The 18,913-nt window shown below is 43.7% G+C and overlaps 1 protein-coding gene across 1 annotated transcript; it reads left to right on the top strand.

The window, feature by feature from the left end:
- Window positions 1-897: 897 nt before the first annotated feature.
- On the top strand, window positions 898-17,542 carry nyap2b (neuronal tyrosine-phosphorylated phosphoinositide-3-kinase adaptor 2b). Its single transcript, XM_027030033.2, has 7 exons — window positions 898-1,499; window positions 3,377-3,577; window positions 7,223-7,521; window positions 10,228-11,331; window positions 14,518-15,360; window positions 15,882-15,979; window positions 16,318-17,542. The coding sequence occupies exons 2-7, from the start codon at window positions 3,399-3,401 to the stop codon at window positions 16,546-16,548; spliced, it is 2,754 nt and encodes a 917-aa protein (XP_026885834.2). The 5' UTR covers window positions 898-1,499; window positions 3,377-3,398; the 3' UTR covers window positions 16,549-17,542.
- Window positions 17,543-18,913: the final 1,371 nt, after the last annotated feature.

Genomic DNA, 18,913 nt, shown 5'->3' with positions numbered 1-18,913 from the left:
AAAAGACCCTTCTGACCAGTTTTGGAGCTTATACAGTAACCCCCCCCCAACCCCCTCCTCTCTGTTGGATGCTTGTTCAGGAACAGACCCAGAAATGGAGGGAGGTGGAAAGTGGAGAGCAGGGGACAAGGGAGGGGGCTTGTACAAACAACAGATTACTGTGCCCTCTTATCCCTTTGTGTCGACAGTGTTGATCCATCAACAATTCACCATCCTCTCTTGCCTGGTACAGAGCACATCTATCATGCAAACAAACCACACACACAAAAGTACTTTTTTTAATTTACTGTCCTTTCCCCCTTTTTCCTTCTTTTTTCTTTTGTTTATCCATCGGGTTATAAAAGCCAGAGTTGATGACTGGAACGGTTCCTGGAATAGTTCTTCCTATGTGTACATTTATGATCCTTAAAATTATTGAAAATAATTTATACTCCTTAGAAGCAAAATGACACAAAATAACACAAAAACAAAAAAAAAACAAGCCTGGGTTTTGAGAGAGTGTGCATTTGAGTATTTGTTTGTGTTTCCGTATTGCTGTATGTGTGCATTTACGAGTGCGCATGTGTGTGTGTGCCTGGCTGTGTGCTTGCTGGTTGTCTTGTTTACTGGCTGAGGAGATTGGGAGTGGTGCACCCGGTTGCCAGGGTGAGGGGCTGAGTTTAATGAGGTCACACTGTGGCAGTCTTTATCTGCCTGGACCGCCCACTTGCTCAAGATTGACATGTGCCTGACCCTCCTCTTTACTATAGCCTGTTCACAAAAACAGCTGCTGCAGAGCTGTCCATGGTACTGAAAGCAGAAAACAGTGAGTGAGCACAAGATTGGGAGACAGGCGGGAAGGGGAGGAGGGTAGAGGCGTGTTCTTTGTGTTGTGGTGCCTGAGTTAATCTGCTGTGGCATCCACATATAGAGGAGCCCTGCATCTGAGAGCCAGCGCTGCTGTGAGATGCCCAGCCTTGCCCACACTCACACGCATGGGGATTTTGTTTGGAGGAGCTCCATGTAAGTCTGTGTGGACTCTCTCTGAAGGGTCTAGGAGCTTTTTTTTCCTTGCATTTTGATCTTCGTCAAGACTTGGGTGAGTGAGTGTGAGAGTCTGAGTGCGGGGGGTGGACACTGGGTTGGAAGATGCTCTCAGGCTCTGCCTGTGGTGCTCCAGTGCCCAGCCTGGTGTAGTCCATTCAGATGAGGAAGGCAACTTCTCATGAACTGGAATTAAGTTTTGCACAGACCCAGGGAACTCTGGGGTCTCTGGCTGCCCGGGTGAAGGGTCTGAAGGCTGGGTACCCTCAGCCACAGCTGCACTCTCACTGGCCCCTAGAGCCCCAGGAATCAGAAGTTCTGCAATCAGCTTGATGACTCTACCATGGCCAGCATTTCTCATCTGGGAGTAGAGTCGGATCCTCAGGATTTTAGCCAGGCTTCGTCCAAGCTCACACGGTTGCACTGGATTCACCCAAACAGGTGTACAACACAATCAGCAGGAACACAGTTCCTCTGTAAGTACTCTGTTTTCTCTATTTCTTCTGCACTGCAACATAGCGAATTTCATGCTTCACTCACAACACTCTTTCAACTCCAGACTGCATGATATGCTGATCTTTACTTAGGAGATATCACTTGACCAACTTCACTCAGAAACACAGATGTTAAACTGGCTCCTGGAACACATCCTCCACCTTTGCCCAATGTTCCTGCTGTCTACTTTGTTTACTTTAGAAGCCTAAGCTTTCCCATTGCTCCCGCTATCCTCATTCTAGCTCTCTGTTGCCTAGCTACATGCATTTTGAGTCACCTCTAATTTTAGAAAGACATTGCTTTACCTAGAGGGCCAGCCACTGCAGGTAATGTCAAGAGGAGAGCCTAGGAAGGGTGACATGAGGTGAGACATGAAAGAAAACAGACAGGAGGAGACTGAAGTAGTGACAGTGCAGAGATTTTCGTATAGCAATGCAATAAACAGGATGGTTTTCCCAGTTTACAGGATTAATGAGAGAGAACAACTCCAGGGCTTAAAATCAGGCATTCGTTAATAGTGTGCTAACTCCCATCATTTCATCCTCACACACACACAAACACACATAGATACATAGACACACACACACACACACACACACACACACACACACACACACACACACACACACACACACACATACGCACCCACACAAAGCAAATATGACAGATAACACCACGTCCTCACAAAAGCTGTTGGACTCAGACTTTGGGATCAGTCAGGTTAAGTATCTTTCAGGTCTAAAGGCACCAATTTATTTTGGATAAACAGATGCCCTCCTGCACCTTGAGTTTTGAAAACTTGCTATCAGAGATTAATAGGAAATAAAGAATGCAGAATTGGCAATGCTACTCATTCTGTCAGATACCCATTCATGCACCTACACATACACACACACCTACATAAGCACTCACACACCCTGTCTGTCACATATAAATAAACATAGTTGGAATCTTGGGCCACTCTGCAAATATTGACCTGCTGTCTCCCCTTTGAGTTCCCTGCAGTTGTGCAAGGCACTTCCAGCCTGTGGTCTCCACACTGCTGTGCGTACATACTTTGGTGTGGGAATAAAGATGTAAACAAAAGCTCATGTGTGTCACAACACATGTGCCCACAGAGTTCGGGCATTGGCCATGGCAAGTTCACATGGGCAGTGCTTTCAGTTTGATGATGGCTGTCCTGCCGTGCATTTCCCCTCAGGCCAGTCCACTCATCCTGCATTCGCTGCTAAAATTCAGTGCCCTGCTTTCTGCAAGAAGCGGCCTGCAAAAATGAGGCTGCTCACTCTCTGAATGGCCTCTTTGTAGAAACGGCTGCTCTAGAGCCTCTGGGAGCTGAGCTGCCACTCCCGGCATAGGAGCAGGCCTTTGCCGAAAGCCGGAGAATCTCGCTGACCCAGAATACTTATGTATTCACATGACGATCCGCCAAGGGCTAAGCTGAAATAGTTCGCTTCCATACAAAGCCTATCAGACAGTGCACACAAATGGGTTACTGCGAGTCAGTTGTAGGACAAAGAAGGAACACAAGTCTCCAAGGTATCAAAAAACTGTGCCTGGCTCTCATTTGTTGACTTTGACTTGCACGATAGTTTCTTTGTTCCAGAGCTGTGGTTTACCGATGGGAGTTTTTTTTTTTTTCCTGCATGCATAGTTAGTGTTTGTCTCCATGACTATGTCTGTGGGTTATAGCCATGCCCCAGGGAGAATGATGAAAGTTCTGCTGCTCATAATGACGCAACTATTACCACCACATTGTGCCTACTACTGGTAAAGTGACACTTCACATACAGCTGACATCGCCCTTATAAAACTACGATGGATAAATGAACCAAAGGATGTCTTTCTCTGTTTGCAGGAGTGTCCTGTTGGTATGATCCATGATGAGCTCCAACGAGGAAGAAACGTTGCGGTTTTTCCAGTTTGTTGAGGACAGTAGTCTGAGGGCATACAACAGCCTGGTAACCCAGAACCTCGACCACGTGTGGAATGAGAAAAGCCGGACCAGTGTTCAGGAGAAGAACGAAAAGAAGAGAAAGCAGGAGGAAGCCATTAAAAGGTTTGTGGGCAATTTTTATGGACAAGTGGCAGAAGTGCATGGGTACACACATGCACTTAAAACAGCACACGTGGGAACATGCATGGACACGCGTTTTCAATTTGGCATGTGCACAAGCGCATCCATACAAACATTACACAAACACAGACACAAAAATGTACACACACACACACACACACATACACACACACATGCACACACACCACACACACACACACACACACATGCACACACACCACATACAAACCTCCTCAAAGAAACAGTTCCCTGCAGTGTTACTAATACCACATTCCTCTGGCAATGGCATGGTGCCATGGCGTGGAATAGCGAGCAGGTCTGTGTCCCCCTCTCCTTGGAGGTTAATTCATTTTTCAGAGCTGGACATATTTAGGCCTCATTCCTGTGCACACTTTGTTTTGTCCTATAAAGGCAAAAGAGCTTATCTTCCTTATATCATATCTATGAACATATCAACCCTAAGAACTGGGCTTTAACAAAGCTAAAAAAAACCTCTCCTAATTCTTTAGGAAGGATTTAATTGATTTTAGGAATTAGTTTATTAGTTTTAGTGTCATTTTTACTTATTTTACTTTACTTTTTTACTAAGGATATTACAGTATGTAAAAAAACATGAATAATGAATCAAATTGCATCACCCAAGCTGGCTCAGGGAACCAGAACAGCACAGCTACCACTGTCAGTGATCCAGCTACCACTGTCAGTGATCAGTTGTCATGGAATGCATGATTTATTCTTTTGTCAGCTGGGAGGCATTATAGCAAGTCTTTCCTCACATGTGGGAAGCTTCTATATACAACTCCTGCAGTCACTCACCTTAGCTGTGTCATGACGTAAACACAATTTAAAACTTCTGAGTGCCATTTTTTTGTTGATCTTTAATGAGTTAATTTTGATGCTTAGGAGATGTGTAAAGCTGATGCAAAGGTTCTACAAAGCTTGTTTTGCTTTAATCTGCTCTTGACATGTTATAAGGTACCCCAGTTTGAAAAAAGCACGTTTGACAATCTAGAACCTTGGGGTCATCACTGAATGTCTGAACACATGGCTTTTGCAACAGATATTCTTGAAAAAGAAACATTAAATAAATGTTCAAGTACATTAGGGATTGCACTGCGTGACAGTACTGAGTGCACCAGCTCAGTCATCACTCTGTGTATGTAGGCTCTCTGTCCTGTCAGGCTTGAGATGTGATCATATGCCAGCATCTTTTGTGGTGGTGTTGCTTGGAGTGTGTGTGTGTGTGTGTGTGTGTGTGTGTGTGTGTGTGCGTGTGTGTGTTTGGTGGAGGTATCCTACTCTCTACTAACTCGTCTAACTCCTCTCAGCTGTTGCTTGTGTAAAATATTCATACATAATTGCTTGAAGGATAAAAATCTGGATTGTTCATGAGCCATATAAGTGGGTCGTTGAGACGACCCATTTTTGCAGGAACTCATGAAGAAAAACTGAGGAGAGTGAGAAAGAGACAGAAAGAGAGGGAGGAAGAAAGAGATAGGCAGAACGAGAGAAAGCCTGTTAGAAACAGCTTAAATGAGAAGAGTATGCTAGCAGGAGATGTGTTCTGCCTGGTGACAGCTAGAACAGCCATGAGCCAATCAGATTACCCCATTGGCTTAAGTAAGGAGGGTCTTCCCACATGCTCTGCCATCTTGTTGGTGAGTTCATCATGTTTCCAGGAGTGCCCTGAGATTTTGCCCATGCACAGAGCCATGTGTATATTTCCAAAAGCTCTGCTTCAAAGCACTGTAAAAACTAGGCAGATTGTAAATGGAGCATGGCTATACTAGCCAACTAGGTAGAGATATTATTCATTATCCAAATACAATATGTTGTTGGTCTTCAGCATTTTTGGATAATACCCTTTATAAAATTCCATAATGTGGGGATATTTGTGTATATTTTGTATGCAGTGGGATTAAGCTGTAGCTATGTGATAATGGAACACAATTCCTTGCACTGCCAGGCACCTGTTCCGAGGCTCCACGCTGCTTTGCTGGCCAGAGGACGGGCAGACATCTTATAAATAAAACACTCCCTCCCATGCTGTTATGCACACCTGTGCCAACGCGCCGTCTGGCAGTTCGCAGCTCACTAGCAGGCACCCTTTCTTCTTATCTGCTGTTGCTGGCTACTCCTTTATTGTCTAGGAATCAGCTAGCTATTATGCTCATTTTTCTCCATCTCTACTTGTTTTCAAGGGGCTCCACTGTAAGATTTTCTTGTGTTCTTAGTCTGATGGTAACTTCAATTGAATAAATAAATAAACAAATAAATAAATCTCTTTTTGACATCGTTCTGCCAAGGATTTCATTCTAGACATTAAAATGATTGGATTGCTTGGATTGAGATGGCAGGGAGCAGTTTAGGGTGAGCTGGAGAGGTGCCTGACGGGAGGAAGTTTTGGCAGAGGGAAACTTGTCAGCTCTGGGCATGAGTGGGAACATGCAGTGCTGACAGCTGCTCCAGAGTGGCGCTCCTCCTACTAATGAGAGCCTAATGCCTGATCCATCATGTGTGTCTGGGGGGCCTCTTCAGGAGAGTGCGTGTGTGTGTGTGCGTGTGGACTGGTTCTGTTCTGCGGAGCAGCAGCAACAGATTTTGTGTCTGGTTTGCGTGGGTTCCCTGTTGCTAGGCAAAGTTAAACCTCTGACCAATGAACCCTTCCCTTCAGACTCCTGCTGTTCAGCAGCTGTTGGTCCGTGAGTGCACGTGTGCGTGTGCACGTGCATGTGTGTGTGTTACACTCTCACACACATCCGCACAGATAATTAAAAAAAAGTAAAAACCTTTAAGCCTGCCAGATGTTTATTGTGCTGAGGCTTATATTTCTCACGGCTGATTCTGAACACGTTTGATTAATTAGACAAAAAATGGTACAGACTAATAGACCAAAAAGCCCATTTTTCATTTTCACCAATGTCCACTTACAAATTGTACTATTACATATAGGTTTTAATTATAAAAGCATCTTAAATGAACTGTTCTGACTTTGTTAGATGATTATTGAACACTTCCATCAACCTTGCTTGCTTAGTCCTCTTCATCAGGAAGAGAAAACTTAAGTGTCCTGCAGACCAAGTGCCCCCCCTCCCACCAAATCGCTTTGTGTCTGTGGTGGAACTGCGAGAACAGGCCATGGCCAGGGTTAAACAGAAATCAATGCCTCTGGCTGGGGTGTACTCTCAGAGGAGTAATTCCAGCACAGAATACATTAGTGCAGTGATGATAATGACAAACACACAGATATGTGTGCATGCGCACATGTACATACACACATGCATGCGCACACGCACACACACACACACACACACACACACACACACACTTAATAAATCATTAACTGCACAAACCTAAAATGAAGTACATTTTGATGAATTATATCATGCAATTTTTCAAATTTTGCATGTTCATTCTTTTAGATGCTTTGTGCTGAAAAGTGATCCCTCCTCGCCTCCATTGTGAAATGCATACTGACCTGTGAATTCTCCATATGCAATTACATCTGCACTCTCACGCATGCAAATTACACCACCTCCACCAATGTTAACTAAACTCCCAGAAACATTCACACTGTCTTATGACAACTCTCTCTTCCTTCTTCCTCCTCTTTCTCTCTCTCTGTAGGACAAGTGAGGAGGTATCAGCAGAGGGCAAGCACCTGCGCATGGGCTCCGTGAGCATGCTGGCCCTGCCTGAGCGCATCCCATCCCAGCAGGCCCAGTTGTCATGCGGCTGCCCCCGTGCTGTGCGCTCCCAGTCCCTGCACTCCATGGGGGGAGGGGAGGATGAAGGCAGTCCGACCTTCCGCAAGCAACCTCCACCAAAGCCCCGCCGTGACCCCAACACCAAGCTGAGCATCTCCTCCGAGGCTGTGGACTTCAGCACCACCTCCTGCAAAGGCGGAGACTCTGACCGGTGCGATGGTGAGTTAGATGCCTGGACCCAGGTTTATAAATCTAGGTCAAGCAATTGATCTATTTCACATTGAAATTACAATGGTATGTGCTGCGATTTTAATTACACATTATTAACAATGTTTAACAACAAGTCTTAAGATTTAATACATTCTTTCATTGCTTTCTGTTTTTTTTGATAATCATTTGTTTAAACAAATAATAGTAGCAACTTCATCTCATGAAGGGACAAAATATATTTGTACTTATTCTTGCTAGAGGTTTGCATTTATCAGTACACAACTGGATATAACTTATAGACCATAAGCACAAATTTAAACTGCAATCACAGTGGTCTGAAAAAATGCAATGAGGTGTTTTTCCCAAATCATTCAGTCCTACACATTTTGCATTTGTGCAATTATTGGATTTGCCAGAAGGCAGTGATTGCTACAGATTACACTGCTGTGTTACTCTGTTGCCTTAAAAACGATAATTTGTTTGGGTTTGAGTGTGGGCAGTACAGTGGGTATATATGGTACTATATGGTACTCATGAATGAGGATAAAATATTATGGCATTTAATCTAACATGTTTTAAAGCTGTTACGGTAGTCAGCCTCACAAGCTTCCTTCAAGCATCAAGACCTCAATACCTCGACTAAAATAATCTTTAGCACTTTTGCTTGAGTGAGTCTGAATACTATATGCTAAAACAGTCATGAAAAAAGATGCGTCCCCTCTGTGTTTTCGGGATAAGGGTGTGGTATGTATGAATGAAGAGATCTTTTCCGCTGGCGCGTCATTGGACTGGGTGTGGCTCCTCATGTTGAGCAATAGGCAGTGCAGTTGTTAGCACAATCACAGTTACAAATGGACAATCAAGGTAATTGGATTTGTTCCCTTCTTTTACTCATTTTGCTTGCCAGCTTGTTCTTCTCAGGAGCATCTCAGTTCGTCTCATAATGCCTTACCCTACTGTGTTATACTTTTTAAAATGTTTTTTTCAGAGGAGGTATGCCTGAGTCTAATCAAGTTATAGTATTGCACTGAGCCAGTTATTGTGTTTAAGAGCAAGTTATTGGATTTCTGATATTATCTAGGTGAAACTCAACAAGAAAAACAAAAAGAAGAACAAAAAAACCCCCTTGAAATCAGTTAGTTATAACTGGTATATCTGCAGTATCTAATGCTTTCAGTGTAATAAAAGTACCATTACAATCTTGATCTGCATAAAAAGATTATTATGGCCTCTGTATAATGAAAGTTCCTGTACTGACACAGCATCAACTGTAAGTCAAAGCTTTCAAGAGCAGGCAGTGAAGGCATTAAGTCAGTAGATATGCTAATGTCTTACTGTAATGTGCAATGAAAGTTGTCTAGGTTCAGATTTGAGAGAATCACACTGTGCACACAGATCTTCCTCAATGCCACAGCAACCAGCCCACAGAAACAGGGACCCCCTGCTGTTCCACCAATCCTGTCATCAGACATCAGCCTTGGCCAATCATGAGCAAGTTGACAGGACGTCAGAGCGCGATGGCAACCAGTGGGAATCTGTGGAGCCAGCAGCTCAGCAGGCTCTCATCCAATAGGGACTTGAGAGTGGGGGATGTTCCTCATTGAGAGAAGAGCCGCAAGTTGCCAGGGGTTGGAGGGTGGAGGGGTGGAGGGAAATGGAGAGAAGGGGAGGGGCAGAGGGAGGAGGAGGGGCCAGGCCATGCTGAATTCATTCAGGAAGAGCGATTGACCTAGATTTAGTTCCCCTGGAGGAGAGAGGGCGAGGGTAAACACATCCACTAGTTGGACTGGGAGGCAGAGAACGCAATAGATGGAGAGAGAGAGGGAGGATGGATGCATGCAGAAGTGCTGAAATGGATCTCAAGATCCACATCCCCTTTCACATAATTAACACATCTATACAGATGGGCTCGGGCATGCGCAGGGATACACACTGACTCACACCCAGCACATGAAGAATGACTTTAATCTGGGTGCAATGCAGTTTCACACTCTCATTCTCTCTTAATCTGTACCAACTATACCTTTTTCATGCTGATATTTGTTTTCTGCTAGATAATAGGTTATATTTTATAAGTACAGTAATCAATGCCGTAAATCAGGGATGTCAAGTTTCAGCTCTGAAGGGCCATATTGTTGCAAGGTAATGTTGTTCTCCTGCATGGTCACTTGGATTGACTTCAGAAAGCCTATGGGCTGATGTTTTGAAGAGGGGAAAACAATAACGTATGCACTGCTGTTGCATGACGCCCTTCCCGAAAAATGGATAAGGGTGACAGTGGAAAATATGCAATATGAATATATTATAATTGTTGTTTTTATTATCTGAAAATAAAAGTAATAGAATTTGTCCCCACGTATACATGTGGCTGTTCAGATAAGAAAGTTAGTTTGTGTATGTGTGGTTGTATGAGTGTGTGATTCAATATCATTATGTCTGTGTGTTTTTGATGATGGTGCTACAATGAAGGGTGTGCCTGGACCATCTGGTATCTAAATAATTTAAATAATGTCAAACTTTCTGAAATAAAAGTCAACCTAAGCATTTCTCATATCCAAGTAGAACTTACATTTGTACGTTTTGTGTCCAGCAATGCCTTTTTTCTACCTTTCTATATTTTTTAGCGCTTAAAAGTTACTGATATACCTTACTGCTGATGTACTGTACTAAACATAACATTCGTTCCTCTGTATTTTCTTTTCTCTGCTCGCCCAGCAATGCTAGGCTGCAGTGAAGACTGCAAGAGGGTCCCGCCCCCAAAGCCCAAGAGGAATCCCAGTACACAGCTGAGTACGTCATTTGATGAGACCTATGTCCATAACTCCACTTCGAAAGGCTCGCCCACTACAGTCCACTCTAGAGAAGCCAAGGCCCCTTCTCCTTCTTCCCCCACCCAGCTCCAGAGCCTGCAGCAGGTGTCAGATGTGGAGGAGCCTGTCTATATTGAGATGTCGGGTAGTGGACGGCGGGAGCCACCCCCTCTCATAGAGGATGAGGAGCCTGGAGAGGCAGTCTATGAGGAGATGAAATACCCCATCTTGGATGACTTTGATTCACGTTGGGATCTTTCAAGTTGCCGTTCACAGACTGCAACACCCTGTCTGTCTGACACGGACATCCACAGCTCCCTGAGTCACTGCTCCACCCCTCGTTGCATGCCCATGTGTGACATCCCTGCCCCTTTCCCCAACCTTCTAACCCACCGGCCACCTTTACTGATCTTTCCGCCTGCCCCTGCACAGTGCTCACCTAACTCGGATGAATCCCCGCTCACCCCTCTGGATGTGGCCAAGCTGCCCATGTTGGAGAATGCCCCCTATGGCAAGTCACCCACCTCCTCCTCCCAGGAGCCCCTTAGCTCTGCCTCAACCTCCCACCTAAGGCGGGCTGAAAGAGAGCTGACATCCACACCTACCATCACAGCGTCAGGCCGCTCCTCAGCGCCACCACTGCCCTGTGCGCTCTACAGGAGCTCGGGCTCGTCACATGGCTACCAGCGGAGCCATTCAGCGTGCCCCTCCCCCGTCAGCATGGGCCGCTGCCTCACGCCACTCAGCCTAATGCGTGCCCCACCCTTTGATGGGCCATTCCCAGGAGCCAGCCTGCCACGCAGCGCCTCCGCTACGTCTCATGCCAAGGGCTCTCCACCCCAAGAGGGTGGCCCATCCGGGCGCCTTTATGGCTCGGCACAGAACGCGCCAGCGGGCCGCTCCCGCACGCCCACCAGCCCCCTGGACGAACTCACCAACCTGTTCACCACTGGCAGGAACATGCTGAAGAAGAACTCCAGCAGTAGGAAGAGCAAGGATGCAGGGGAAAGTGAGTTTTCTCTTTGATAGCCAGTAGCCAATGGGAAATGACTAACAATTGATGGGTTAATCAATAGTGACTGAACATACAGTTATGGAATGAACAAATACTTGAGTTTTATTAAGTGCTATTTACAATTAGTAAAAATTGTTGCATTGAGTCACTGGCAAACAAATAAATGTAGCCTATGTGTCACGAATGGCCACCCTCCTGGTATCACTGTTTCTTTAGTTTCTCTGTCGTGTCTTTGTTTTTCCTTCACTTTCCTGTTCCGTTCCTTAGTTTCGTTTTCTCCACCCATCATGTTCCTCAGTTCCAGTCCGTTACGTTCACCTGCGTCTGATTATCCTTGATTGTTTTGGTTATTCTGTAATGTTTTAGTAGGGACGAGGCGAGAGGCAGAACGCAAATGCAGGAGGCTATTTAATGAGCAGTGTTAACAAAAACACGGGAGGCTAATAAACAGAGACAAAGGGAAAACACTGAGGCAAAGTAACACACAAACTTAAGTATACAAATAAAACAATGGCGATAATGGCAACTTCACACATGAACAAACTTTCCAAAATAACCAACCCACTGGAAGACAAAAGCCAGGGCTAAAATAACCAAAACAGTCAAGGATAATCAGAGGCAGGTGAACATAACAGAGAGAACTAAAACACGGACTGGAACTGAGGAACAGATGAGGAACAGAACAAGGTAGTGAAGGAAAAATAGACACGACAGAGAAACTAAAGAAACAGTGATGCCAGGAGGGTGGCCATTTGTGACACTATGTGTTTTATATACACACACACACACACACACACACACACACACACACACACACACACACACAATAGGGCATGTTTAAGGTTTACATTTTGGATATTATATCAGGACTTTAGGATATCATGGATCCACAACAGGTTTTTAAAACAAAGATGGCAGAAATGTTTCCTACAGGGGGTGCTGGTTTTGACCTGCTTCCATAGCAGGTTTAATCTGACCCCTACAAGCAAGCCATTACAGATCAAATGATTTAATCTGGGAATCTTAAATATGCATTTTAACTATGAAAACAGTGTTTAAATGTGGATTACCACAAACCTGCAGAGCACCATTGTCAAAAGCAGTGCTTACTGTGAATGTGTAGAACTAATGAAAGGTTGTAATGGGGAGAAATTCCAAAACTCGTGTGGAGACAGATTTGCATATGACTTGGTGGATGCCTTTGCAGCAGTTTCCATAGACTTTGCATTACACTATTTGTATATGGCCACAGTAAAATATGGAAAGCACATCCAAGGCCAACAAACAAGATGGTGCTTCAGAGGAAAAACCCTACATTTTTTGAACTCATAGAAAACATTGTTTTGTCCTGTCACATGATTTATTTACAGTGTTTCTATGTAGTATTTATTCATAACTTTATGATACATTTTATAGCTATAGAAAATATTCAGAAACTGCATACTTAAGTTTTCAGATTTCTTTTCAGTGCTCATGGCATTGCACTTGCATAAGTGATGAGAGCTGTCAGTTATTATTAACTGCATCTCTTGAGCAACAACCTCTGTGGTGCACTCATAGAAATGCAGCCAGCTCGAGAAAACCACCTTTTCAAAAAATCTTTCGCTCTCCCTGAGCTCTGCATAGACTAAGTGACGAACTTGATTTTCAGACACAGCTTTAGCGTCCATCTAAGCCTAGCGTGCAGATAAAGTGATGCGTGCTGAGTAGCTCCTGTCGATACGCCAAACACTCATCATGGTAACAGAGGATGGGAACTCCCTGTAGAGTCTCTCTCCCGGGAGTAGCGGACCAATCACGATGCAGGTCACGGCTGCCCTGTTGCAGTGAATGTGTGAAGCTGGAAGCTCTCGGTGGAAAAAAACAGGCAGCAACTGAGAGTGCTGCACTACCTGCACAGACATGTGAAAAAAGAATGCTACGAGCATTTTCAGCTAATGCAATTAATGTGGTGTTAATTAGTGCCATGGTGCATTTTTCAGGATTGGGTGTCGTGATTTTCTTACACTGCTGTAAAACGCATACATAACATACAGACACACTGCTCAAAAGCAAAACAGTACACGAAAAAGGACCTCTACATGCACTTTCAGCTCATGCAATTAGTGTGGTGATAATTAGTGTCAGTCTTTTTCCCCCCAGAACTTGAAGTTTATGTGACTTGATTTCACCACACTCTCCTATATTAACATATACATGACATATATACCATAATCTCTGTCACTGGATTTGTTGATTTGGTGTAGTTGTCATGTGACATGTTGGTCTTGCTTGGTAGACATCTGATTTGCCTCTGTTGTCATGGGGATTGTTTTTTTTGTGCTCATTTTCATATGGATCAGTGGCAGTTTGCACCTGTGTCACACCTGCATGCCATCACATGAAGTAATTTGATTGGCTTAGAGACAACTCCTTCTTGAAGATGGAAGAAGATGGAAAACACACTTTTTGACATATTTATCAACTCTTCAATCAAGTCTCACAGCAAGGGCTTTAGATTAAACTAAACCGACAAATACCCAGTGAAACCCAGTGAAATAACAAATGCGAGGTGATGGGTGCTCATAAACCAAATTCAATTACAATGTGTATCTATGAGTTTGAAAGCTATTGCTTCATCTTAGTGGCAGTTGAATTCATTCAAACTCATGTCATCATATTACATTATGTATATCTGTCCTTTTTATTTTACAGTGGTAAATAATATCCATGGATGATATGTCTGAATAATCGGTTGTCCTACAACTTTGAAAAGGGCTGACGTGATTTTGATTTGGACAGTGAAGCTGACATGCATTACTGACATGCATTTTATATTCACTTTTTAATAGTAGCCAGGATTGACTTGATCAATTAGTTTCACATGTGCTGAAAAAAAAAAAATCACTAATTGTTTAGTGAAAAACAATCATCTGCCAACACAGCATTTTGCCTAAAAAATGTCACAGCAGTGCCACTGAATTTCCATAGAGAACTGCAGAACAATGCTGCAGCGGAAAATGAATTCAAGTTATCTTCAGTAGCAAAGTGACACCAAGTGGCTGATTGCCTTTAATGCAGTGATAATGAAAACAATCCTCTTCAATCTGTCTGACTACGGGAATTTGTGGAAGTACAGAGCTGTAGGGATATGAAGCACAAATAAATGTACGTAAGCTTAATTGTTTTGTTCTGCAAAAGGTGAGTCCAAGGGGAGGGGCCACAGCTCGGAGTCCAAGCGAGAGCACAAGGAGAGAAGTCATCATGGCAAGGAGTCCAAGAGAGACAAGGAGCGCAGCAGCAATGGGAAATCGTTGCATCGGCGTGAGAGCAAAGACCGAGAGATCAATGGCACCGAGGCATTACTGAGACGCGATAGCAAAGAAAGAGGCTGTGGCAGCACAGAGCCATTGTCTAGGCGCGACAGCTACGGAGCACCAGAACTACTCTCCAAGCAGAACGGCAAGGACCGGGGCTCTAGCACTACCGGGCCTGCATCACGACATGACAGCAAGGATAGGGTCTGCAATGGTGTGGAACCTTTGTCCAGGCGCAACAGTAGGGACAGAAGCTGTAACGGCTCTGACCTCCTGCCCAGACAAGATGGAAAAGACCCTTCCAGGAATGGACTGGAACGGCACGACAGCAGAGATCGAAGCAGTCATGCTCCAGAACCATTAACCAGGCATGATAGTACCAAAGACCCAGGCAAGACTGGCTTGGAGTGCCGACACAACAGTAAGGAAGGTGGAAGGAATGGTTTGGACTCTCGTCAGGCTGGCAACTATGACACAGCAGACTGCGGTAGGGACTGCAAGGAACGCAGCAGTAATGGGGCGGATGTGGTGAACCGAAGAGACTGCAAGGACAAGGGGGCATATATGACAGAAGCTTTGACCTGGCACGAAAGCAAAGACAAAAACACCTACAGCTCAGAGTCACCCATAGCACATGAACGAGAGACAAGGCCTGGACTGCTTCCTAGCATATCCAACTGGTCCGGACGATCCCCTGTCAGTCCAACTCTGACAACGGGGAACCATGGTGAGTGCTTGATAGAGCACGATAACATATGCTCAATAACTATAACAGAATATTCATTTACAGATGCTCTTGTTCAGAGCCACTTAGAAGAGTATCTTCTCCATGTTACTTGATATAAATGCCCTTCTAGGTAAGATGTAAACCATTGCCAATGTGGTTAACCAAGCAGAAAGGTCTAAGAGGATGAGCAGTAATGACAGTTTGGCTGATCTGGCAGCTTCTCAGCAACTGTCATGAGGGTAGTTTTTGTAGAATGTGCTGGCTTGAAGTGAAATTGGTTGGGATCCTGAGGTCCATACAGGATGTGGAAGAAAGGTTTATGAAAGAAAGAAAAGAGATACTAGTTGGTAGCTGCTGATATCAAGAGTAGCTTCTTTTTCAGAATGGGCATAACCCTGGTGATGATTACATTTGGTTCAGGTTTTCCTAGCTAAATGGTAAAAATGTATGCGATGTTATGACCACTGCCTAATTGTGCAATCTGGTTGGTTGTAGTGAATCATTTTCATCTGGTCTTGCAGAACTGAAGACAGTTACAAAAGTGGGCCGGTCCCCATCCACACCAATCGAACCATCTCCATTAGGGACACCTCAAAGGCAACACCAAGAGGCACAAGAGGTACCATCAATGACGAGGATATTTAGCACCTATACATCTACACATTACTGGGGCCACATGATAATGGTCTTTGCAATTCTACTGCAAATGGCTACAAGAACTCCCTAATGCTTGTTGCATAATATATACACATATTTACCCAAAGCACCTTACAATTATGACTGAGAACTTGAGGGTTAGGGGCCTTGCTCAGGGGCCCAACAGTGGCCACTCAGCAGTGGTGGGGTTTAGATTTAGACACAGATTTAGATCATCACAATCTAAATTTTTGAAAGCCCTATTTACTCCACCTTTGCAAAACAATAACCTTTATAATTTCCTTTTCTTCTCATTTGCAGATGCCACTCATGCCATGGGTATGCGGTGACAGCACCATGCTAGAGATGATTGAAAGAAAACAGCGCCTCTGTCGCGAGATCAGGTCCCGTCAGCGGCTGCTTGAACGGAGCCCCTGCAAGACTGACACCCTGCTGGTCTTGCCTGGCTGGAAGAAGGCCAACGGGGCAAAGAAGAATGGGCCACCCCCGTACCCCACACAGGCCACTATCTTCTGGGACACAGCAATCTGATTGGTCACTGAGCACTTCAAGACTTAGCCTTGCTCCATCCATTATCACTGAGATGGGTGGAGTAGACAATTATAGAGCTCTGAAAGAGCAAGCAAGGGGATTATCATAGCAATATTTCTGAGGGTGCCGATTGTCAGGTTTTCGTATCAATGTTTATATCTAATATTTTTGTATTGTGATTCCTTGAAAATGACCTAGCATTAACAGATATTTTCTAAACAAAGTGGAATATCTTTGCAAAGAATATGTAGTTAGCACAGTACAAAATTTGTTCTTTTCTACTTTTCTTTTTTTACATCGCAATACAAAATGGAATCCTGTTGGATCATTAACTTTCACATGCCTTTATCTTTCAGACCTCACAAAATTATGTTTCCATGGTACTCTGCCATACTGAATGAAGTGTATTTTCACATGGGATGTGAAACTGGATTAGGGCTAGCTTTCTTCTCGCGGCTTTGCCACACCTTTGATTTACTGGAATGTGCAATTTATGTGTTCTCAAATAGATCAGTTATTCTCAGCAGTCAATCAGAAAATATTCAGTTTTTTTATTGTTTGAGCTCTTTGATTATTTAAAGATGCAATCACCACACAAGGAGAGGGTGCCCAAGAGAGTTGATGTAAGCATAATGGAGGATGAACAAGAGTGATAAAGATGGGGCCCCCGTGGTAGGTGGTGCTATAATCTCAAGGGCCTCCTCCTCCATCATGGGTCTGTGGCAATAGCAGGTAGCTGGCAGTGGGAATCCTCCAACATGCACAGAGGTTGCCCAGAGATTAAAGACAATCTGGTATGTTAAAGCATTTTTTGCATCTAAACATTATTAAAACTTGTGTACATGCTTGTTAAATGAAAAGGTTTCTGAAGTACTTTTTTTTTTGCCACATTTGGATAACTTTGTTATTATTTGTGAGTATGTTGCTAAATGTGTCATTTGATTTGTGATGGACACAATCAACCCTGTTTGGGTGTTTAAAACCAATGACCAATGGCTCTCAGCTGCAACAGCTGTTAAGGACATAGCAGCCATGGCTATATGGCCCAGTAATAGGGATCATGGCTGCATAAAAAAGAGCAGTAAAGGACGAAAATGCACTCCTATAATCTACTACACTACTTGGTTAGAAACTTGGCCCCCTCCCTCTACCTCAACCATTCTGATTAGTTCAAGTGGTCATTCATTTGCACACTGAATGCAAAATGTGCATTGCCAAAGTATTCTAAATCTTGCAGTGAAATCAACCCTCCCCTTTATTATTCTTGGCATTACGTCCATGTGGAAAAAATCAACACCTGTACAAAAATGCACTGCCTCAGAGATTGGCAGTCAGTGTCACACTGGGGTGAAAGGTAAGAGAGAGAGCAGTCTGAATACAGGCAACGAGTACACCGACCTCTAGTTGGCAGGCATTTTTGGCATTTGTAGGAGACATAAAATGACAATTTTTTTATGCTCCTAAATGGAGGCTGTTGGTCAATGTTGATGCTTTCCTCATTATGGCAATAGTGGCCCCAGGTGGCACTCTGAACTGACCCAAGAACAGGCTAAATGGAGTAATAACACAGTAGCCAGAGTAGCGCTTAGTACGATCAAAAAAAAACATGGGTGTTTTTTTTTTTCAACCCGTGTGTGTCTGTATGTGTACCAAACTTCATTGTATGCAGGTAACCTATTAAATGATTGTTTGCCATTCACTGTCTTGAGACCAGGGGGTGCAGGTTAATGAAATGTAATGATGTACAATCTCTTTGTATGTAATGTGCACTGTGACAGGTAGAAAGACTATGTCCTTTGTCTTATTGCACACTGAGTATTCTCTGATCTGTATATTAAATGTTGGAGGGAAAAAGAAGTATGATTCTCAGAAGGGTCTTTTTGAGAGAAATAAATATGAACTTCAACCTGCTGTGGACAAAGGAGTCTTTTTTCTTCTTGATTTATCCATGTTACCCTCTAATGCACATGTTTACATATAATGCAAAATGTAAAACATTCCCTGAGAAATGAGAAACTTTGACCTATAGTAGGTAAATAAACAGTAGACCCTATGGCCCATCTAGTTTTTGTTTATAGTATCTCCTGTCCTACTGAAGTACAGCAAGTAAACAAAAAATTCATGTTTCCTCTAATGTGTATGGTCTGATCCAAATAATTTTGGGTAATGAACAACTACAAGCTACTACTGGCAATAAAGCTTTGAAGACTTAATATTTGCCATATTTGAGTAATCACAAATTCAACTGACAAGTGATTATGAGCAGTTAATAAATGAGAATAATAATACTATACTATTCCAAAGACAACCCTTAAATATTACACCTTGTCCATCATGAAGATAACAACAGTCTGTCCCAATGCGC

This window comes from Electrophorus electricus, chromosome 7, assembly GCF_013358815.1.
Source record: "Electrophorus electricus isolate fEleEle1 chromosome 7, fEleEle1.pri, whole genome shotgun sequence".
NCBI classification, from domain to species: Eukaryota; Metazoa; Chordata; class Actinopteri; order Gymnotiformes; family Gymnotidae; genus Electrophorus; species Electrophorus electricus.
The sequence above is the reverse complement of the archived record's forward strand: the minus strand, read 5'-3'. Positions and strand labels throughout refer to the sequence as shown.